The sequence below is a fragment of the Silurus meridionalis genome, chromosome 22, assembly GCF_014805685.1.
Source record: "Silurus meridionalis isolate SWU-2019-XX chromosome 22, ASM1480568v1, whole genome shotgun sequence".
Taxonomy (NCBI): domain Eukaryota; kingdom Metazoa; phylum Chordata; class Actinopteri; order Siluriformes; family Siluridae; genus Silurus; species Silurus meridionalis.
The window spans coordinates 11,034,795-11,054,010 of record NC_060905.1 but is presented as its reverse complement, the minus strand read 5'-3'; the positions used below and the strand labels follow the sequence as shown (position 1 = coordinate 11,054,010).

At 37.1% G+C, this 19,216-nt stretch overlaps 2 protein-coding genes across 2 annotated transcripts; both read left to right on the top strand.

The window, feature by feature from the left end:
* The first annotated feature begins 1,626 nt into the window (after positions 1 to 1,626).
* LOC124376368 (probable methyltransferase-like protein 24) lies at positions 1,627 to 8,167 on the top strand. The gene is made up of 5 exons (XM_046835418.1): positions 1,627 to 2,055; positions 2,653 to 2,751; positions 3,044 to 3,165; positions 4,680 to 4,914; positions 6,837 to 8,167. The coding sequence occupies exons 1-5, from the start codon at positions 1,627 to 1,629 to the stop codon at positions 7,149 to 7,151; spliced, it is 1,200 nt and encodes a 399-aa protein (XP_046691374.1). The 3' UTR covers positions 7,152 to 8,167.
* A 2,088-nt stretch (positions 8,168 to 10,255) lies between these two features.
* Positions 10,256 to 18,855, top strand: wasf2 (WASP family member 2). Its single transcript, XM_046835262.1, has 9 exons — positions 10,256 to 10,412; positions 12,507 to 12,664; positions 12,794 to 12,928; positions 13,057 to 13,210; positions 14,580 to 14,697; positions 14,796 to 14,917; positions 15,004 to 15,177; positions 15,269 to 15,735; positions 17,330 to 18,855. Exons 2-9 carry the CDS (start codon positions 12,532 to 12,534, stop codon positions 17,485 to 17,487), a joined length of 1,461 nt encoding a protein of 486 aa, XP_046691218.1. The 5' UTR covers positions 10,256 to 10,412; positions 12,507 to 12,531; the 3' UTR covers positions 17,488 to 18,855.
* Positions 18,856 to 19,216: the final 361 nt, after the last annotated feature.

The following is a 19,216-nucleotide window of genomic DNA, read 5'->3' as shown; positions in this document are numbered from 1 at the left end:
TATTGCAGTAACCATGTTAATTTACACATAACTATTTTAAAAAATATATTTTCAGATGTTATTATAGAACATTTCAATTACAAATGTGTTAATCATTTTAAAAAATGTGACTACAAAAAATAAAAATGCTAACATAAAAAATATACCAAAAAAAAAACCCATTTATGATAGAATTGGCTGCTGGGGATGATGAAAAGCATTAGAAATGAGGTATGTTTGCGAGATTTAGGAAAATACCCAATATTCAGCATATTAATTACAGAATTAAATTCACTACTGCAACGTTTAGACCCTCAACATATGCTAATTTGTATTTCTCTCAAAAATGTATTTTATAATACATTTGAATAAAAGGCATGTTTTACTTAAACTATCAATATATCTAAAAGCAATTTACTTCCAATATATAGATTTTTCAAAGAACCAACAATCAAGACCAATGTATCAAGCATTGCAAAAGGTATATGCCAAAAGTATTAGGACACCTGACCACCCAGTCATGGACCACCCTGAGGGTCTTCCATTAAAATGTTGCCACAAAGCTGGAAGGACACAATTGTATAGAATGTCTGGATGTGCATGGGAATTATTATTTCACATTACTGGGGAAAATGAGGGAGAAACCTCTTCTGCCATGGTTTATCAAACCAAGTTTGGTGTAGCTTCAACCCAACTGAACACATTTAGGATTAATTAAATCAAATACAGTTGGGAAAGTGGAGGTTATCACAACATCATGATTAACTCGGAAATAGGATGTTCAGCAAGCACAGGAGTGTGAGCTTATTATAGAATTTATTAGAGCTGTTTGAACACGACATTTAAACTTCGAATTCTTAAAAAAAACAATAAAGGACATTAAAAAAAGACAAAAATATATTTCCCATGAATGCAAAGTAAATGTATTGTAGGATAGGTATGTTTGTGCAGTCGGTACACTGCAGTGTCTGTTTAATCAGTGGGAATATCCAGTGTGTGTTTTAATGTGATTGCGCTTCCCGCGCGTGTTTGTGTGCGTGCATGCGTATGTGTTTGTCTGTGTCTGTATGTGATGGACTCTGTGCCTCGTTGACATTCAGCACCACTCGGGCTTTTCTGTACGAGGCGGGGTTTCACGGCGTCAGACCCTGACGCAGTGCGCGCGGTTCATACCGGGACACGAGCTGGTGCGAAGCCGGGAACGAGCACCAAAGAGAAACAGAAAGCCCAGACAAAACATGGCGTAATTTCATGCATTACACATCCATTGAATTAACCAGGCATACAGCTCAGAGGTCCGCACATTGTTCTGCATATATAACTTAGGATCAAACTGTGATGTCGTGCGTCACAAGTGAACTTTTTGTTTTAGAAACCTTTCTATCGCCCCATAATTCCTATTCCTGAAGTTTTTTTCCGAGATATATAAGTACATTAATTTGCACAAAATGGAACAAAATGAAAACATTTTAACCAATACTTTTCTTATCCCCCTATTCATTCGCAACCACACAGACTCACAGTGAACTAGTAGTTATTCGATTTTGTAGCCTATTTATAATTATTTACAAATTAAGTATAATGTTTAAAAGTGTGTTACAATTAATTGAACTGGCCACTGATGTTAAAATATTTACAAAAAATGTTATGTGGGTGGGGGGGTTGGGGGAGGAGAATGCGCATGCCACTCTCTGCAACAGAGGGACTCCAGCTGTGCAGCTCCTCTGTCCTTATTGCCCTGGAGCAGTGGAGTTTTCCACAGAGGTTCTGGCTCTCCGTCATGCAGAACTGCTTCACTCAGGGGGAGGCATGGCCGCATGCAGCAGTGCTCTGCCAAGTGTGCTCACCCTTGTTTTGTCCATACTACTGCTCCTCCAGCTTCTGGTCAGTTTGATAGTGCTCCGCGATTCGTCCGCACCCGACTTTACTGTCATCAGTATAAGTAGTCACGAATCCGGATCATTAGACTCCGGCGCGGGTGGACGCACGGATAGCGCGTCGGAACTCTGGCCAAATGAGGAGACGGCGGCACGCCTGCGCGCCTACGCCGACGAGAACGAGTTGAACTCTGGCCAGGTAAACACTGCTGAAAGCCTAATCACAACGAATGTCCACGAGGAGGCTATGCTCTTACATAGCCTACTGGCCTGAGAAAGACACCTTCACAGAAGTACCAAAAAATGCTTTGGTGGTAAACAAAAAAAAATAAAAGTAATCATATCTACTGGTGTATTTTTAAATGCACATCAATTGATTAAAACTGGGCTAGAGTAAAGGGAATCACATAAATGTCTATTTTCTCTCTGTGACTAATCTTTTCCTTTATTATGTCTCCATGGATACTATGCTGGACTGGGAAATTGTTGTATTGTTTCAGGGGGATTGTGATGAGGGATTTATCCATTGTTCTGTTTAACACATTTCTCTTAAAATCATACACATACATTGAGACCAGAGCCTTATTAAGTTTCAGGCTTGGACGAAACAAAGAGTGCATGACCCCAAAACATTCCACAACTATTTCAGCTGCCAGAGGCGTTTCACACCCAACCACCACTATTGTAAAGAAACTTTAGAAATGTAGCTCATGTAGCACACAGAGAGAAACAGAGGAAAAAACAGGATTGGGAAATTTGACAAATACTCAAGAAGCCTGTGGATTTGTTTGTGCAGGCCACAGACAGCAAATTTGTGCTTCAACCTTGGGCATCAGGACAACCATCTTTTAGTGCTGAAGTGCAGCGTCTTGTCCAATTCATTAGTACACCAGAGGTATGTGTCCTTTTAAACAGTGGTTGAAACATATGTGCACACACAAGTCACTTTCACTGTTTTTTTTATTGCCCAAATAATGGTATGCTTTAAGGTAAACACAGTAACTCAAAAGAAATCTTTAGGTTTTTTTTTCATATAAAACCTGTATTATTGTAAAAAACATATTGTTCTTCATTGAGACCAGTCAAATATCTTTACAAGGTAAGAATAGTCTACTTGCTCTTATCTTCAGTATACTTGACTTACCAATAGAAATACTACAATAGGTGCTTATGATTTGCGTCTTCAGTTGAATTGTTCCAGATGGCAGGGTTCTGGTGAGTCTGGGTTTGCATATGTTGGGGAAGGATCTGCGACTCTGTGCTTGGATTACTGGAACGCTGACAGTCCTTGTGTTGTTTACTCTTTCAGGTATGTATCCTGGATAAAGTGAGGGTTTTTTGGATAATTGAAAAACAGTGGGTCTAAAATGAAATTATTACAGTTTTTCTCAGTTGCTTTGGAGCATTTCTCAAATCATCCTTAATATTTGCAAACCAGTAAGTGCATTCTCAGAACAATTTGTACAAGCAGCACAGTACACTGAATTTCTTGCAAAAGCCTGTACTTTTCTTCAAATCCTTAGTTCATTGTTATTGTTTACAAACAAGATCATTAAAATGTTTAGTCATGTTATCAGTATGATGGTGCACAGTTTCAGTATTTCTTGATATAAACTACGGATATAGTAAAAATTTGTATTTCTTTTGTACGGCATCTCTGAATTTCAACAGCACAAATGTATTTATTTGATTGCATATTTGATTTATATTGATTGCAAGAGACAAGACACGATTCACACTTCATTGGCATTGACAGTTTTTCTCAGTTGCTTTAGATGCATTTGTCAGATCAGAAATGAAATTCTCTAAACTACATCAGAAATGAAATTCTCTAAACCACATCATTTAGTAATTTGTGCTCATCATAAAAAAATTCTTTGTTCATTACTTTGATCAAATTGTGAATGCTTTAGTACATTTATTTCATCGATTGTGTACAATTGTCTCAATTGTCTTCAAGAAACGAACAAACACTTGTATAATACAGTAAAAGTGTGAATCCTGTCTGGTCTTTTGCAATCAATATAAATCAAATATGCAATCAAATTAATTAATTTGTGCTGCTGAAATTTATAGATGCCAATCAGGAAATCAAACTTTGTGCATTTTCAGTCATTAAAATCCAAACCAAAATTTATATGAAGATATCCTGAAACTGTGCCCCATCATTCTGACAGCATGACTAAACATTTTGATGATCTTGTTTGTGAACAATGACAAAGGGACTTGTTATTCTGATGGGAATGACATGTTCATTGACACAAATACTTTCTTTTGAGAGATGAACTAAGGATTTTGAAAAAAGTATAGCCTTTTGTAAGAAATCCAATGTTTTGTGCTGTTTATACAAATTGCTTTAAGATATGCTTACGGGTTTGCAAATATTAAGGATGATTGAAAAAAATGCTCCAAAGCAACTGAGAAAAATTATAATAACTAGAGAAATCTTAGAAAAAAACCTCTAGACTGTTACACATTTTTAGCAGCATGGTGGTGCAGTAGGGAGTGTTGTTGTTTTGTGCCTGGTTCCATCCTGAGCTTGGATTACTGTATAAGTATAGTATGTTTTGCATGTTCTTTTTGTGTTGACATGGGTCATGGGTTTCCATCAGCTTCTCCTCCAAAACACAAGAGGTCTGGCTATGCTAAATTGCCTACATCTATAAATCTGTGTGAACAATGCACTCAGAAATGGACTAGATCCACTTAAAAAATTAATAAATGAAGGAAAGTTTCCAAAATGCAGCAGAGACACACAGAAGTGTTAACAAGGTACACAATTTTAAAGGGTTTTTGACAATCATGTGTGTGGTGCCTTTGCAGTCTGGACGGGAAGGACGCAGCACTTCTGGAATCTACATTACGTATGAAATGTGAAGTGCATCGCTTTGACCCTAGTACTGGGCACAAACATGGTAGTGGCTTTGGCTATGGATCTGTCCGACATCATCAAGCTTGGCTTGATTGGAGACGCCCCCATGCTAGACCCTACAGGGGAGTTTTGGGGACTATACAACACAGCCTGGTGGACATCATGGACTCACTAGGTCATAGCATGGTACTGTCATACATCTCTTTTCTCATTTTCATTCTGATGGCAGCACAGAATCCCCTGGCTGATGCTTTATCACCATGGAGATGTCTGTGGTCACGCATGGCTGCCATGGCAACAGTGTCTGGTGACTCACATCGAGATGTGATGCCCTCAGAGAATATATGTGCATGTTGTTGTTAATCTTTGATCATTAGACATAGGCTGCACTTTCTCTATGGAGAACATATATGTTCCTTAGAATAACACATAGAAAATGTTTTACTGCATGGTTAATTCTTCCAATACACATGTTCATTCCGTTGGTCATATTTTCAACAAATATCACATCGAGTAGCAAAGTGCCATTTATTGTTCAAATAAAAAATATTGTTTTTAAGGTAAAGGAGAAAGAAAATTCTGTGCTGCTGTGAGTGTTCCTGGCAACCTATAACACACAGCAGTTCAGTTAGAGAGACTCTGAAATAAGTGTCGAGAATCACAAAAAAAAAAAAAAACGACAACAAAAAAAAAAACACAGTACAAAAAAAAAACCTGATTATTAACATATGCTCATTGTCTACTTGGTTAGGAACTGGCCACATTATATGCACATTAGACACAACCAGGCATATTTGTGCTGTTTTTCTTACTGTTCTTTAGCTAGCTAGCAGACTACTGTTAGCCTTATACTTAAATTCAGTACTGAAACTTTCCCTTTCAACAAGAGCTTGCAGTAGCTAGCTAACATTGGACAGCTATCTCTCACAGTAAGGTTGTGTATTGTGTACTGTATTCACACAAATCCATCTATAGCACTACTGTAACTGTGCTCATTGTCCTTAAATGTAGCCAGGAACTTCCAGTCTATCTGATCACTGTTGCTTTGCCAACAATATACATTGAATATACTATATTTATGAAGGTTTCTATGCCTAGCATGTAATTGTAAATGTAATTGTAATTGTAATTGGTCTGTCAAACCAGATTCAATGTGTTTAAAAACAAAGCCTGATGAATCATCATTACAGTTTTTCTCAGTTGCTTTGGAGCATTTCTTAAATCATCCTTTATATTTGCAAAGTGCATTCTCAAAACAATTTGTACAAGCAACACAATACATTGGATTTTTTGCAAAAGCCTGTACTTTTCTCAAAATCTTTAGTTCAACTCTCAAAAGTAAGTATTTGTGTCAATGAACATCTCATTCCCATCAGAATAACAAGTCCTTTTGTCATTATTCACAAACAAGATCGTCAAAATGTTGTCAGTATGATGGCACACAGTTTAAGTATTTCTTGATTTAATCTGTGGTTCGGATTACAATGATTGAAAATGCACAAGGCAGAATTTATTCTGTATGGTATATATGAATTTCAACAGCGCAAATGTATTTATTTGATTTCATATTTGATTTATATTGAGTGCAAGAGACTGGACAGGATTCATACAATTCCTGTACTATACAAATGTTCGTTTGTTTCTTGGTTGTTCATCCATTTTCAGAAATTGTAATTCTGTGTTTTGCTCTGTTGCCAATTGAAGGTTCATGAGATTCACCATTGACCTGTTTAATCAACATGATATAACAACTGATATTGTAGGAAACAGCAGACAAGTGTACACAATCAATTAAATGAATGTACAAAAGCATTTACAATTTGATCAAAGCAACAAGAAATGCTTTTATGATGTGCACAAGTGATTAAATGATGTGGAGGTAAACAAGTAGTTTTAAGAATTTCATTTCCGATTTGTTAAACGCTGCAAAGTACCTGAGAAAAACTGTAATAAATACTAATTGTGATCATTATAATGTTGTATTACTACCCATATCACATGTCCCTGTAGCACCTATAAAATTGGGTGCATACTGGTATTTTATTGGAAATGTACAGGATATGCACTTTAATTATCTGTCTCTCTCCCATGTGTTTCTATATATAAAGGTGCATGTCCTGTGGGCAGATCTTGAGAGTGCAGAATGGCGTGTGCTGGAGAGTTGGGCACAGGATGGAACTCTCAGACGGATCAGTCAGCTCATTCTGACTGTACATCTACAGTGGGCAGGGTTTGAAGTGGGTGGGACTGAGGCCGGAGTAGTGCGATTCTGGTACAGTGTACTGAGTGCTCTGCATAGCTCAGGCTTCCGCCTGACCCGCTCAACTCCTGGGCCAGGACACACTGTATTGAGACAAGAACATCCCAACACACACAGTTCATACAAACTTACCTGGATCAGGAGGGGTGAACAATTTAAATGATAACCAGCAATTCTTCAGATTTAGAAAACTGTCGCAAATGCCAATGAAGAGGAAAAAGACTTTTCTAAAAGAGGAATTGGGTTGGTGGTGGTGTTATTGACAACACTAAAGTATTTTCTATAAGACCATTATATCTGGTATAAAGTGGTAAACTTGAGGTTACCAACCAAGTGACAAGGAGTGTGAGATTGTGACTAAGGTCTGCTTTCACACTTCAATCAATTTGTCAATTCTGACATAAAAAAAAAATGCAATAACTAATGTGCATATTTCATATTTTAAACATTATTCCATATTAAACAGAATTATATGTTGTCCATATTTACTATAATAACATGCATTCACAGTAAAATTTGTGAAATATAAATTAGTGAAATATACATTTACTTTGTTCCGCCAGGGGACGCTGCAGTACCCTCTATTTTGTATGTGAAACGCTTTTTACAGTTAGACGTACAGTATGCTTATGTACAGTATGCCTATACACATGTTTGTAATAATTATAAAATCTGCTCAAGCTAAATGCCATGCATGTTGAGAACTATAAATGTGTAGATAAAATTGATAGGGCCGTTTATTTACCACACATTATTATACAAATTAACGGTGCACTATAGGAATTAAAACAATTTTTAATTATATAAATTAAGCCCTTAAAAAAAACGGATTATTAAGAGATTTCTCTTTGTTGGAATTAGGCTTTTTTTTCTTTTAATAAAGTGGGAATCAATATGGTAATTAGAGCTTTGGAATAACGTTTTAAGTTATATCTTTCATAAATTTCTTTCCTTTTTTTGCCAATTATATAATGTATGTGGTGCCCTCTATTGATCAAATTTAGTTAAAGCTGTTTCTACAGAATTCTAATCGTTACCCTACCCTTACAGTATTCTAGGAGTGCAAACACCTGTCTTTGCATATTTAGAATAATTTTTCACATTAGATTTATCAACCTTTGTTGACGTAGACAATAAAAGTATATGCATCAAATAAATATTAAAGTGTATATAAATTTACATATATGAATGTGGTCTATGTGGATATAAATATCTGTTTGCAGTTTAGTAAAACTATTTGTGGTATGTTTTGATATGCCTTCCTATGATCAGAAAATACCTCCAGCATTAAAATATAAGAAGAATATGAAGCATAGCGTTTTAGCCATGGCAAGTGTGCATGCGCATGAACCCCACAGATCTACAGTAATTGTATTCATACTATCTGTGAGGACATACATTCTTAGAAATCATTCTTCATAGAAATCTATTCTGCTATTGTGTCATTTATACCCACTGGTTTACAATTGTTTATCATAATTATGTTTAACAGAACTATTTTAGTGTGCTGTATGAGTGTCACAGAATTCCATGTGATAGTCCTTAATTAGTTAAATACATTTGTATGAAAAATAAAAAAGCATCTTCTTTACTGTCATTTATCACTTAATAATCTTATTGTATTATTAAATGTTTTTACAGTTGCTTAGACTTTGAGCACAGCACTGACTGCATCTGTTACTCTCAAATCTTTGTGTGTAGATAGATAGATAGATAGATAGATAGATAGATAGATAGATAGATAGATAGATAGATAGATAGATAGATAGATAGATAGATAGATAGATAGAAAGAAAGAAATAACTTTATTGTCATGTGTACAGGTACAAATAAATGCAATTCAGCATCTACCAGAAGTGCAAATAGTAGCATTCTGCAAACTGACAAGTTCAGATACATATGGGATAAATGTGTAAATATATGTACAACAAATAACTATAAATGCTCTGGACAATGAAAAATGTGCAGAAGTTTTTGAGCAAGCACAGATAGAAGTGAAAATAAACATTTAGAATATGTGCAAGGCACAATATACGGAGGAATATGAGATATATACATTTACAATATGATATATGTACAATGGTACAAACATTATACAAAGTCTATACATACAGATGACACATATATGTAGATTATCTAGGACATGCTGTGAATTTACAATGATAGACACTTACAACATAATTACACAGAAATGATACTGAATGCACAGAGGGGAGGAGAACATCATGCCTCATGGTGGAGTGAAGGAGAACAGCGTGTCTCATGGTGGAGTGAAGGAGAACAGCATGCCTCATGGTGGAGTGAAGGAGAACAGCATGCCTCATGGTGGCGTGAAGGAGCACAGCATGCCTCATGGTGGAGTGAAGGAGCACAGCATGCCTCATGGTGGAGTGAAGGAGAACAGCATGCCTCATGGTGGAGTGAAGGAGAACATCATGCCTCATGGTGGAGTGAAGGAGAACATCATGCCTCATGGTGGAGTGAAGGAGAACAGCATGCCTCATGGTGGAGTGAAGGAGCACAGCATGCCTCTTGGTGGAGTAAAGGAGAACAGCATGCCTCATGGTGGAGTGAAGGAGAACAGCATGCCTCATGGTGGAGTGAAGGAGCACAGCATGCCTCATGGTGGAGTGAAGGAGCACAGCATGCCTCTTGGTGGAGTAAAGGAGAACAGCATGCCTCATGGTGGAGTGAAGGAGAACAGCATGCCTCATGGTGGAGTGAAGGAGCACAGCATGCCTCATGGTGGAGTAAAGGAGCACAGCATGCCTCATGGTGGAATGAAGGAAAATATCATGCCTCATGGTTTTGGGAAATAAAAAATAGTATGAACATATCTTAAAGTCTGAATGTTTTGTTATGCTATTTGTAGTTTATTTTCTGTTTTAGTAGATTGCTCTGTTCACCTAAAAATTACTTGTTGGTGGTGCACTTTGAAAACTAAGTGTATATTTGTTATTTCATTTTGGTTTTGGAAAACGATCATTGTCAAAGTACTGTCATGTTTTGCACTCCCAGCTTTGATCTGTATGTATGGAACGTAGGCATGGAGAACATTTCAGCATGTTTCGGATGTGTTGGAGCAGGCCCGGGGATCATTACATTGCGCCCCTCCCTGCGCACCAAGCAGATGTTTTTAACCCGCACGGGTGGAGCCGGAGCCCTGATTTTTAGCCCCACCCTTTGTTAAAAATTGACAGCTGTTTCAGCCAATAGCGTTACTCCTTCTATTCACACTGTGCAATAGAAAGTTAGAAAACCCGGGACTTCGCGGTCCGTGCGCGAGCGCTCTTGTGACGGTAAATGCGGACATTTTTTTATCGACTTGTAAAGTAGGAGCGAAAAAGTGAAGTAATGTTAAGGTAGCTAGATAGTTGAAAAGCACGAAAACTTCGGCGGAGAGGAGTAACTGTTTTATTTCGTGGTAAGTCATCTCCATTGGTCTGTTTTTTTCACGTTTACAAATTAGTTGGTTGTGTATAACTAGCTAGCCACACTAGCTAACAACTCACTTCCTGTTTCTGGACGTTTAGGGTGGGCCGCGATGTTTTACTTTCTAAATGGAAATAAAATTGAACTCGTCTATTTTAAGTAGTTTTCGGTGGCATAGTTTATTTGATACCCCATTAATCTTGGCTGTAGTTGTGTTGTTTTCTTTGTCTTCACATTTTAATTCTCCGTAAAAAGTCAACCAGATTTGATGTCTGAGGGCAATGACTTGCCTTTTTATGTCTACTGTAGTAGGAGCGAACTGGAAAGTTTGCAGCAGAGATTAATCACAAGGATCTCCTCTTTTCACAAAATGAATGAGTTAACATGAAGGTCCTTTTCAAAAGATCTGACTTTTCACACCATGTGTGAGACACCAAAGGTTAGAAACAGTATAATAAAATAAGGTATGCAGTGCATTCATGTAACACACCTGACAGAGTTAACCACAGTCATGACAAATGTTGGATTACATAATCTGGGTTTGTAAGAAGTATAAGGGTAGAAACATCCTTTTAAGCATTCCTGTTATGGGATTTATTTTGCATATAATGTTTACTTATAGTTACATATAATACATATGTAACCGTGTTCATTACAAACACACAAACTCACAAATATGGGTGTAATATCTAAAATTTTCAATCTGTTCCTCAAAACGAGTCCCAGATGGGACAGTGTTGCAAAATGTAGTACTTTATTGTCCCCAATACTCTATATTTACATGAAAGGAATTACACTGAGGGGGAAAAAAGCTCAATAAAGTGTAAAAACTACATGTAAACTTTTGACTGCTCAGTCTTGTGTAAAGTGTTGATATGGTGCCTGGAGTCCCCCCCCTTTCAAGTTTGGATTCAGGATGTTTAAAATGGCCAATTATACTTATCAGGACTTTAATGTGCATGTTGATCTTAGATCCTAGAGTGCTAGGAAATTAACAGTGTCTGCTAAGGCCAGATACGAGTCAGCTAGATTAGAGAGAAACTGTACTATACAATATAGTAGAACTTATTTATTTATGGTGACTTGCATAGTCAGAGTAACCTAATAATATTTTTACATTTGGTTGTTTCCATTCAGATATGTTGTGTATAAATCACTCAATATAATTCAGTGTAATGTGCATATTTGTCAGCAGTGTGACACCAGTAATTTACTGCACTCATTAGTTTATTGCTGCGGGTGAGAGATTCTCACTCGGATGGCTGTCTGTCACCTCTAAACTGAATCAAGTATCAGCTTCCTGCAGTGTATTTGTTTGACTTTAATGAAAAATTACTGTAAGGCAGAACAACTTCCACATTTTAACATGGACAATGACCTCATCTCCAACTACTTCATATAGAAATGAACAGAAAAAGTTGGGCACTCTTGCATGAACTCTGACAGTTTTTCTTTTCCTCATGTATAAAAAAAAAACGTGTCAAAATATTCTTTTATACTTCAGATAGTCCTGTGAAGTGAAAAGATGAGAAATGTTCTACTCCTGTTAATTAAAAAAAAAAAAACCCATGTGATCGTGTTTTTACACCTGAAGTTAAGAGGTGTAAAATCTTGGCATATGATTGAGCAAATTTGACACAGTTGTGACCTGGAGTCAAAAACAGCATAATTGGCCTTATCTTGTGGTAGAGGAAGATTGTTAGTTTCCAAAAAGCCTTTTGTGTGTTTCCAAAATGGTTGCAAAGTCTACTTTTTCAGGCTACATCTTTGTTTTATATTTAGGCACAATTTTTGTGTTGGAAAGGGGAACTGTTATTCCCTTATTTTCTGTTTTAACCTCTGCAGGGAGATCGTGTTGCCTGATTGAGACATTTTGCTAAAATAAAGGATGTAAACTCTGTTTAAAAAGGAACGATCCAGCAGTTTTGGTTCTGCTTTAAACCATACGGTTTGATTGTGTGTTTATAAATGGGCTGGATATGTACATGTGTATAGAAAACCACGCCAGTATGTGGGAGTAGGCTCATGAATGAGTATCTGGAATATACAATGTCAATCTGTGTCATTCATTCACTTGTGTTTTCAGGGAGGAGAGTCACTGATTTCTCATCATGCCTTTGGTGATGCGAAATATCGAGCCACGGCACCTGTGCCGTCAGACTCTGCCCACGGCCGTGAAGAGTGAGCTGGAGTGTGTGACCAACATCACACTGGCTAACATCATTCGCCAACTTGGTTCTCTCAGTGGGTCTTTCTTGTTATTTCTGTCTCTCTATTTCTTTCTCTCTTGCTTTCTTCAGGCTAGTGACACTGTTTTTGTAATGTTAGGCCTATGGTGCTATGGCTGACTTCTACGTCTGTATTATATCACAGGCAAATTTGCGGAGGATTTGTTTGGAGAGTTGTTTGTCCAGGCCAGCTTGTTCGCTGATAGAGTAAATACCCTTGGTGAAAGAGTGGACAAACTTCAGGTCAAAGTCACACAGTTGGACCCCAAAGAAGAAGAAGGTCAGATTAAAATTTATTGTGAAATGGATGATGGATACCTGTCCATGACCCCTTTAATAGTGAAGTTGTTAACTCAAACATTTTTTTTTGCTCCTTCATTGTTGTCTTTGCTGTTTTGTTGTCTTTAGTTTCACTGCAGGCAATCACCACTCGCAAAGCTTTTAGATCCAGTCTGATTCAGGATCAACAGCTCTTTACTCGTCCTTCGCTGCCTCAACCAGTGCAAGAGACTTACCAAACCTGCAATGAGCCACCTCCACTCAACATCCTCAGCACCTACAGGTTCTGCAAAGTTTATCATCTGCAGTTTTTGAAAAAAAATGTTTTGTTTTGTTTTAATCTTAAACTAAATTTAAAAAATGTATAGATTCATATCTTGCTCAATATGAAATACTTTGCATTTTATACTTTTTTTTATTGTAGTTGTATTTATTTATAGCTTTGTTACAGTCATGAATATAGCCCTTTATGCTGGCAGGCATGAAAATGAACCCACTAATTATTCTAAGCTGCACTTTCTCACAGAATATTTCCTCTGACATTCTCATAGGCATAACGTCCCAAAACACTTCAAACACTTTAGATCATATAATGGAGCTTAATACTACATTTCACTTACTGACTAGTGCAAAATGTAACTATATATGGTATGTATAGTAAAGATCTCACCTGAATTATATCAGGAGATGTAGTAGTAATCTGACCTATGCAGCTGGATACTGCTTTAATTACAAAATTCAGCTGGTGAATCCTGCAGTAATCCTTTTACAAAGTGGTTGCCTAATGTTGATTATACTGACATTTTCTCTGTTGGTGTTGCTCATTGTTTAGCGGAACGTTTTTAATAGCGTCTAATGATATTTGTTACATTTTAAATATTACTTTTTTGTTGCCATATTTAATCCTCTTTTATTTATCAAAGGAAATAGCCTTTTGATTAAAAAAAATTGTCAGACACACATTGATATTTCACAATGGTGAACCTTTGTGGAAAGAAAAGTAAGAAATGTGTGTTAAAATACAGGGGTGTGGCTTTCATGAAGTGTCTTATTATTGGGCAGTACAAGACGCTAATCATTCCATGTGCAAATGTCACTTAGATCACGTACTGTATTATTAAGAATAAAATGAACACCTATTGAGTGCAGTTTTGACCGATTACTTATACTTGGGTTCTGCTTTCAGAACACCGAGCTTTTGTTTACAGACAGTCTAAGCTAAAATGTCTGTAAAAGGGAAGAGCTCTAAAGATAGGGAAATTACCCCAGAGTGATGAGTGATGCTTCATGGGTGGCATTTATTTAAGTCAGTTTTATTTCCACAGACACAATCAAAATATGTAGAGTAAAGGACTAGGGAAGAAAAGTGAGATGGTGTCTCTTTGCAGCCCATACACACTCACAGCCTCAACTTAGCCCCAATCTACAGTGCCCACAATGCAGTACACCGTAACATAACCATTAGCTGAACTCAACATGCTCTATTCTATTTGTGGAGCTCCACCCCAAAATGTGCATTGCAAGGCAGGCCTGGATATTTAAGTGATGAGAATGGTCACTAGATATCATGGCGCTGTAATATTATAAAGGGGGACACATCATTGATAACTGCTCGTTGGATAATCCTTAATTTATTTCTGTATTTGTCACAGGGATGATGGAAAGGAAGCTCTTAAATTCTACACTGACCCATCATATTTCTTTGACCTGTGGAAAGAGCAGATGCTACAAGACACAAAAGACATCATGAAAGAAAGACGGAAACATAGGGTGAGACTAGAAACTTATGGGAACATCATTCTAATCAGTCAGCCTTATAGCAGGAATTGGTTTTTACTGTGTCTATTTGTGTATGTTTGTGAGTGTAGAAAGAGAAGAGAGAAAATCCAAACAGGAGCAACCTGAATCCTCGCAAGATCAAAACACGTAAAGAGGAATGGGAACGTCGAAAGATGGGAGAAGAGTTTGTTGTCCCTAAAACTGACGCTGGGTAAGTGAAAGTACTCAATTCTGTGATTGTGATTGTATTTGTTTAAAACTCAATATAAGCTCATCATTGTGTATGTGCACTTTCAGTCATCCTAGGGACATTGCCAATGGCAGCATTGGGTCAGGTGATGACATGGGTACAATGGATTCTGAGGGATTTGACCAAAGCACTGCCTCCTACAGTTATGATCCTGGCTCTCCGCTTCCACCTCCAGTGTTGGATGATGAAGGCTTCTTGCCACCTCCTCCCCCAGATATGACGTAAGATTTGTGTCTATTAATGCAGTCAGTAATTACAGTTTATAGTTAGAGGGCTAATTTGTACTGTTTTCTAATGCTTGTTTCGTTGCAGTTATAATGATGTACCATGTACCTCACCGCAGAGACCAGTTAGCATTTTAAGCCCAACCCATCCTCCCCCAGCCCCTCCAACAATGCCAACCTCTCCTCATGGCCGCCCTTCAGTGGCACCACCTGTTGCCCCACCACCTCCTCCACCCATGGGGATGGTTCCACCCCCACCTCCCTTAGGATTTGATGCCCCACCCTCTCCTCCTCCTGTTTTTTCCTCTATGTCTCCCTCGATTCCTCCACCACCACCCATTGCTTCCACTCTACCATCTCCACCACCTCCTCCAGCTGGGGATGGACCCCCACCTCCACCTCCACCTCCTCCACCACCAGGCCCACCACCATGCTTTGCACCATCAGCCCCTGCCCCTCCCTCTTCAGGTGGACTTTCAGCTGCCCCAGCTCCCAAGCCTCAGCCTGCTCCTGTCAGCGATGGCCGCAGCGATCTCCTGGCTGCTATTCGTCAAGGTAGGTTGAAATGTTTTACCTCTGTGTACCTCTGAGTTCGCTCGGATGAGAATGAACCTTTCCTACAGTTTTTGAAGTATGATGCACTCTGATCAACTGCACATAACTGTGTGGCTTCCCTAATGGTTTCTGCTGAAATTGCAAGTGGGGAATGGGTAGGATAATAAATACAAATAATAAAATATTACTGTTCCAGACATTGTAACCTTTATACACTTTTCATTAAAAATGTTTAAGGAGCAAATCAGACAATAAATCTGAAAAGTATGACTGCTACACTGGTTTCTTGACGTGACGTGTTATGGCATTCTTGCTATATGTCACTAAAATAATAGTTCATTTTGATGATTTTTTATAATTTAACGTGAAATCAATGTATATCCAACAATCATTAATCAAGTCTATATTTAACGTAACACTATTTAATAGGGACACATTGTTTTAAACTAACAACAAATCAGTGTGATTTCCAACTCTTTTTCTGATTAGATTAAGGTGTGATTTCTTGTATATTACAAATGATTTGATTCAGTACTTTTAAACAGTAATTTGTTTTAGCAATATAAGAAATATTAATCCTTTTATGCATTAATTATATCAGCTTGTCTCAAAGTTTCTGTAAAAGGGATATTTTCTTTTGTTGTTTTTGTACAATTTTAAGTATAAATGTATATAAGAAAAAGACTTGGATTATTTATGTACATATATTGCAAGGGACTTTTTTTCTGAGCAAGGATAGAACAGAAATCTTGAGTGAATGGAAATGCTGAATTGGAGTCTTTTGTTGCACTTACAATTACTTTCAAGTAGGTGGCAATCCCTGGGGCTGGAGTGTATTCTATTTAAGAGGCGAATGTGCAACTTTGACATTAAAACCCATGCAAATACAAAATAATGACTAAAATAGCTGCCCACTGTCGTGGTCATCATACATTAAAGAGTTGAGTGTAATTTATCAGATGCTTATTTGCCATTGATTTCATTCTCCATGAGAGCAACCTTCCATTCCCATTCACAAATAATTCTCTTTCACTTTGCTCTAGAATTTCCTGTTAATCATTTCATCTAATGCGTCAATTTCAAACATAGTTTTTTTTACAGTGCCCTGGCATTAATGCGCTAACATTTTACAGAATAAAGCAGAATTGGTGTTTTTGTTCTGATTGATAACAACCTACTACATGTAATCTATATTTGTAATTTGATACATTTTAAGACTTACATTATTGTTTTTTACCATAGTTAGGGATTTATCATTGATTGTTTTGGTACAGCTCTGATTTACTATTACCTTTCACTAAAGACTCATCACTCATGTGTTGCTTATAATTGTGCATTGTTTTCCACAATTTTCTATCGTTCTTGTGATAGCAGATTTAGTATATTTACAAATTATAAATTATGTTTGGTTTGGTCCAGACACAGACAACCTTCTTAAAAAAATTGCAATTAGAGACTAAACCACTTTGTTATTGCTTCAATACTTTAGTGATGGTGAGAACAAAAAAATCTTTTGTGAAAACATATTTATATGTGACTTAATTAAGACTTCTTGATTTCATGTATTACTAATACAAATTTTGTGTGTGTCCAGGTTTTAACCTACGTAAGGTGGAGGAGCAGAGAGAGCAGGAGAAGAGAGATGTCGCGGGCAATGATGTTGCAGCTATCTTATCTCGCCGTATCGCTGTGGAGTGCAGTGATTCTGAGGACGATTCCTCAGAGTTTGATGATGAGGAGTGGTCTGAATAAGGCTATAATATATATCATGAGGAAAAATCATTCCTGTTTGACCAAAACTCAGTTTCCCTTTAATGAGGCCAACTACAGTATATGCAAAAAGGGCCTGTGTGTGTGTGTGTGTGTGTGTGCGCGTGTGCGTGCGTGCGCATGGTCTCTTCTGACTCAGTGAATTATTTAGATGATCAGCCTGCTCTTATTTCAGAGTGCCCGTTCCTCTGTATTAAGATAGAGAGCTTTTTCTTTTTGCATCTAACTATCATATCTGTAAAACATTGGTAATAGTCACCTATTGCTTTGCTTTGTTTATACACCAAAGCCAAGTAAAATGCACAATATGAGAGAGTAAATTACATTAAACTTCTCTTTTAAAGTGTTTTTGCTCTTATGAATACATTTTCTCATGTCATTGGCTTTTATTTCGAACACTCTATTACAGAGTGAAAAGCACAAAGTCTGCAAAAATGAAATTATTAGAAATATTATAATTTGGTTTCTTGACCATCCTGTTGCTTTGCTGGTAGATGTTGTCTAGTGTCTATTTAGGTCCCTTCATTGTATCTGTCCTCTGACCTATTTTCCAGTTGTGGAATTCTAGCATTCTGTGTTCTTATCTTATGTCATTTAGCTGAATGTTTTGTCCTAATCGTTGCCGCTAAACTCTGTATGGATGTTGTGGTATTAAATTTTTGTATTCACTAATGCCAAAATCACAAGCATAGAGGCAGGAAATAAGTGTTTCAGTTCACATACAGTGAAAGGTGTATTCATTCATGCCTGCTTTATGCAATATTAATGCTCAATTGAGCTTCTTAGTATCAAAAAATAATTAGACCAGGCAAAGACTGTGATAGATAATGCAAAAGCATCTAGTCATGCCCAGGTCACCCTACCTGCCTTGTAATAATGGTGGAGTAAGTCTGTAGGCGTATACTTAACTCAGCTCAACGAACAGCCAACATTCCATTTCTTTCCATTTGTTTTCCAATGAAATTTGTTTTGTTTAAAATTTCCAGGGCATTATTTTATGCTCATTTTAAATTGTCATTTGCCTGCACTATAACCTATAAATAATTATTTGACATGCAAATCAGTATGGTTTTTTTCTTTATATACTGAAAGTGTTTTTCTTTCCAACGTGTAGCCATGATAACAGCGTTCAGGTGTATTGATTTAGAATTGTTGTTGACCTTTGGTGGTATCCTAATATTGCAGGCAAAAACCAAACTAGTATGGTTTGATTTATGTGCCTTTTTGTTTGTTTGTTTGTTTGGTTTTCTCAAAAATTATGCAATATTATGAAATCAGTTTTTATTGCATATGGTTTATAATTGTGAAGCTTTTCTATTGGTTATTAAATAAAAGCCTTAAGTTACAAAATGCTGTGTTTTGTAGCCATTTTGAGTGTGAACTGAATGTGCACTTCCAGTCATTCTGGGGATATGGTGTGTATATATATGATATGTGTGTGTATATATATGTATGTGTGTGTGTGTGTGTGTGTGTGTGTGTGTGTGTGTGTGTGTGTGTGTGTGTGTGTGTGTGTGTGTGTGTGTATATATATATATATATATATATATATATATGACACATACGTCTGCATGCATTTTTTTTCTTCAGCTCATGCATTGATGTGTACAATTTCTAGCGTGTTGCTTTGCTCCTTGTTGACTTTGCTCCATTTCCTGTACTCTTATATCTGCTCAGCATTGGTTCTGTATAGATCTCTTTCTGCTCATGT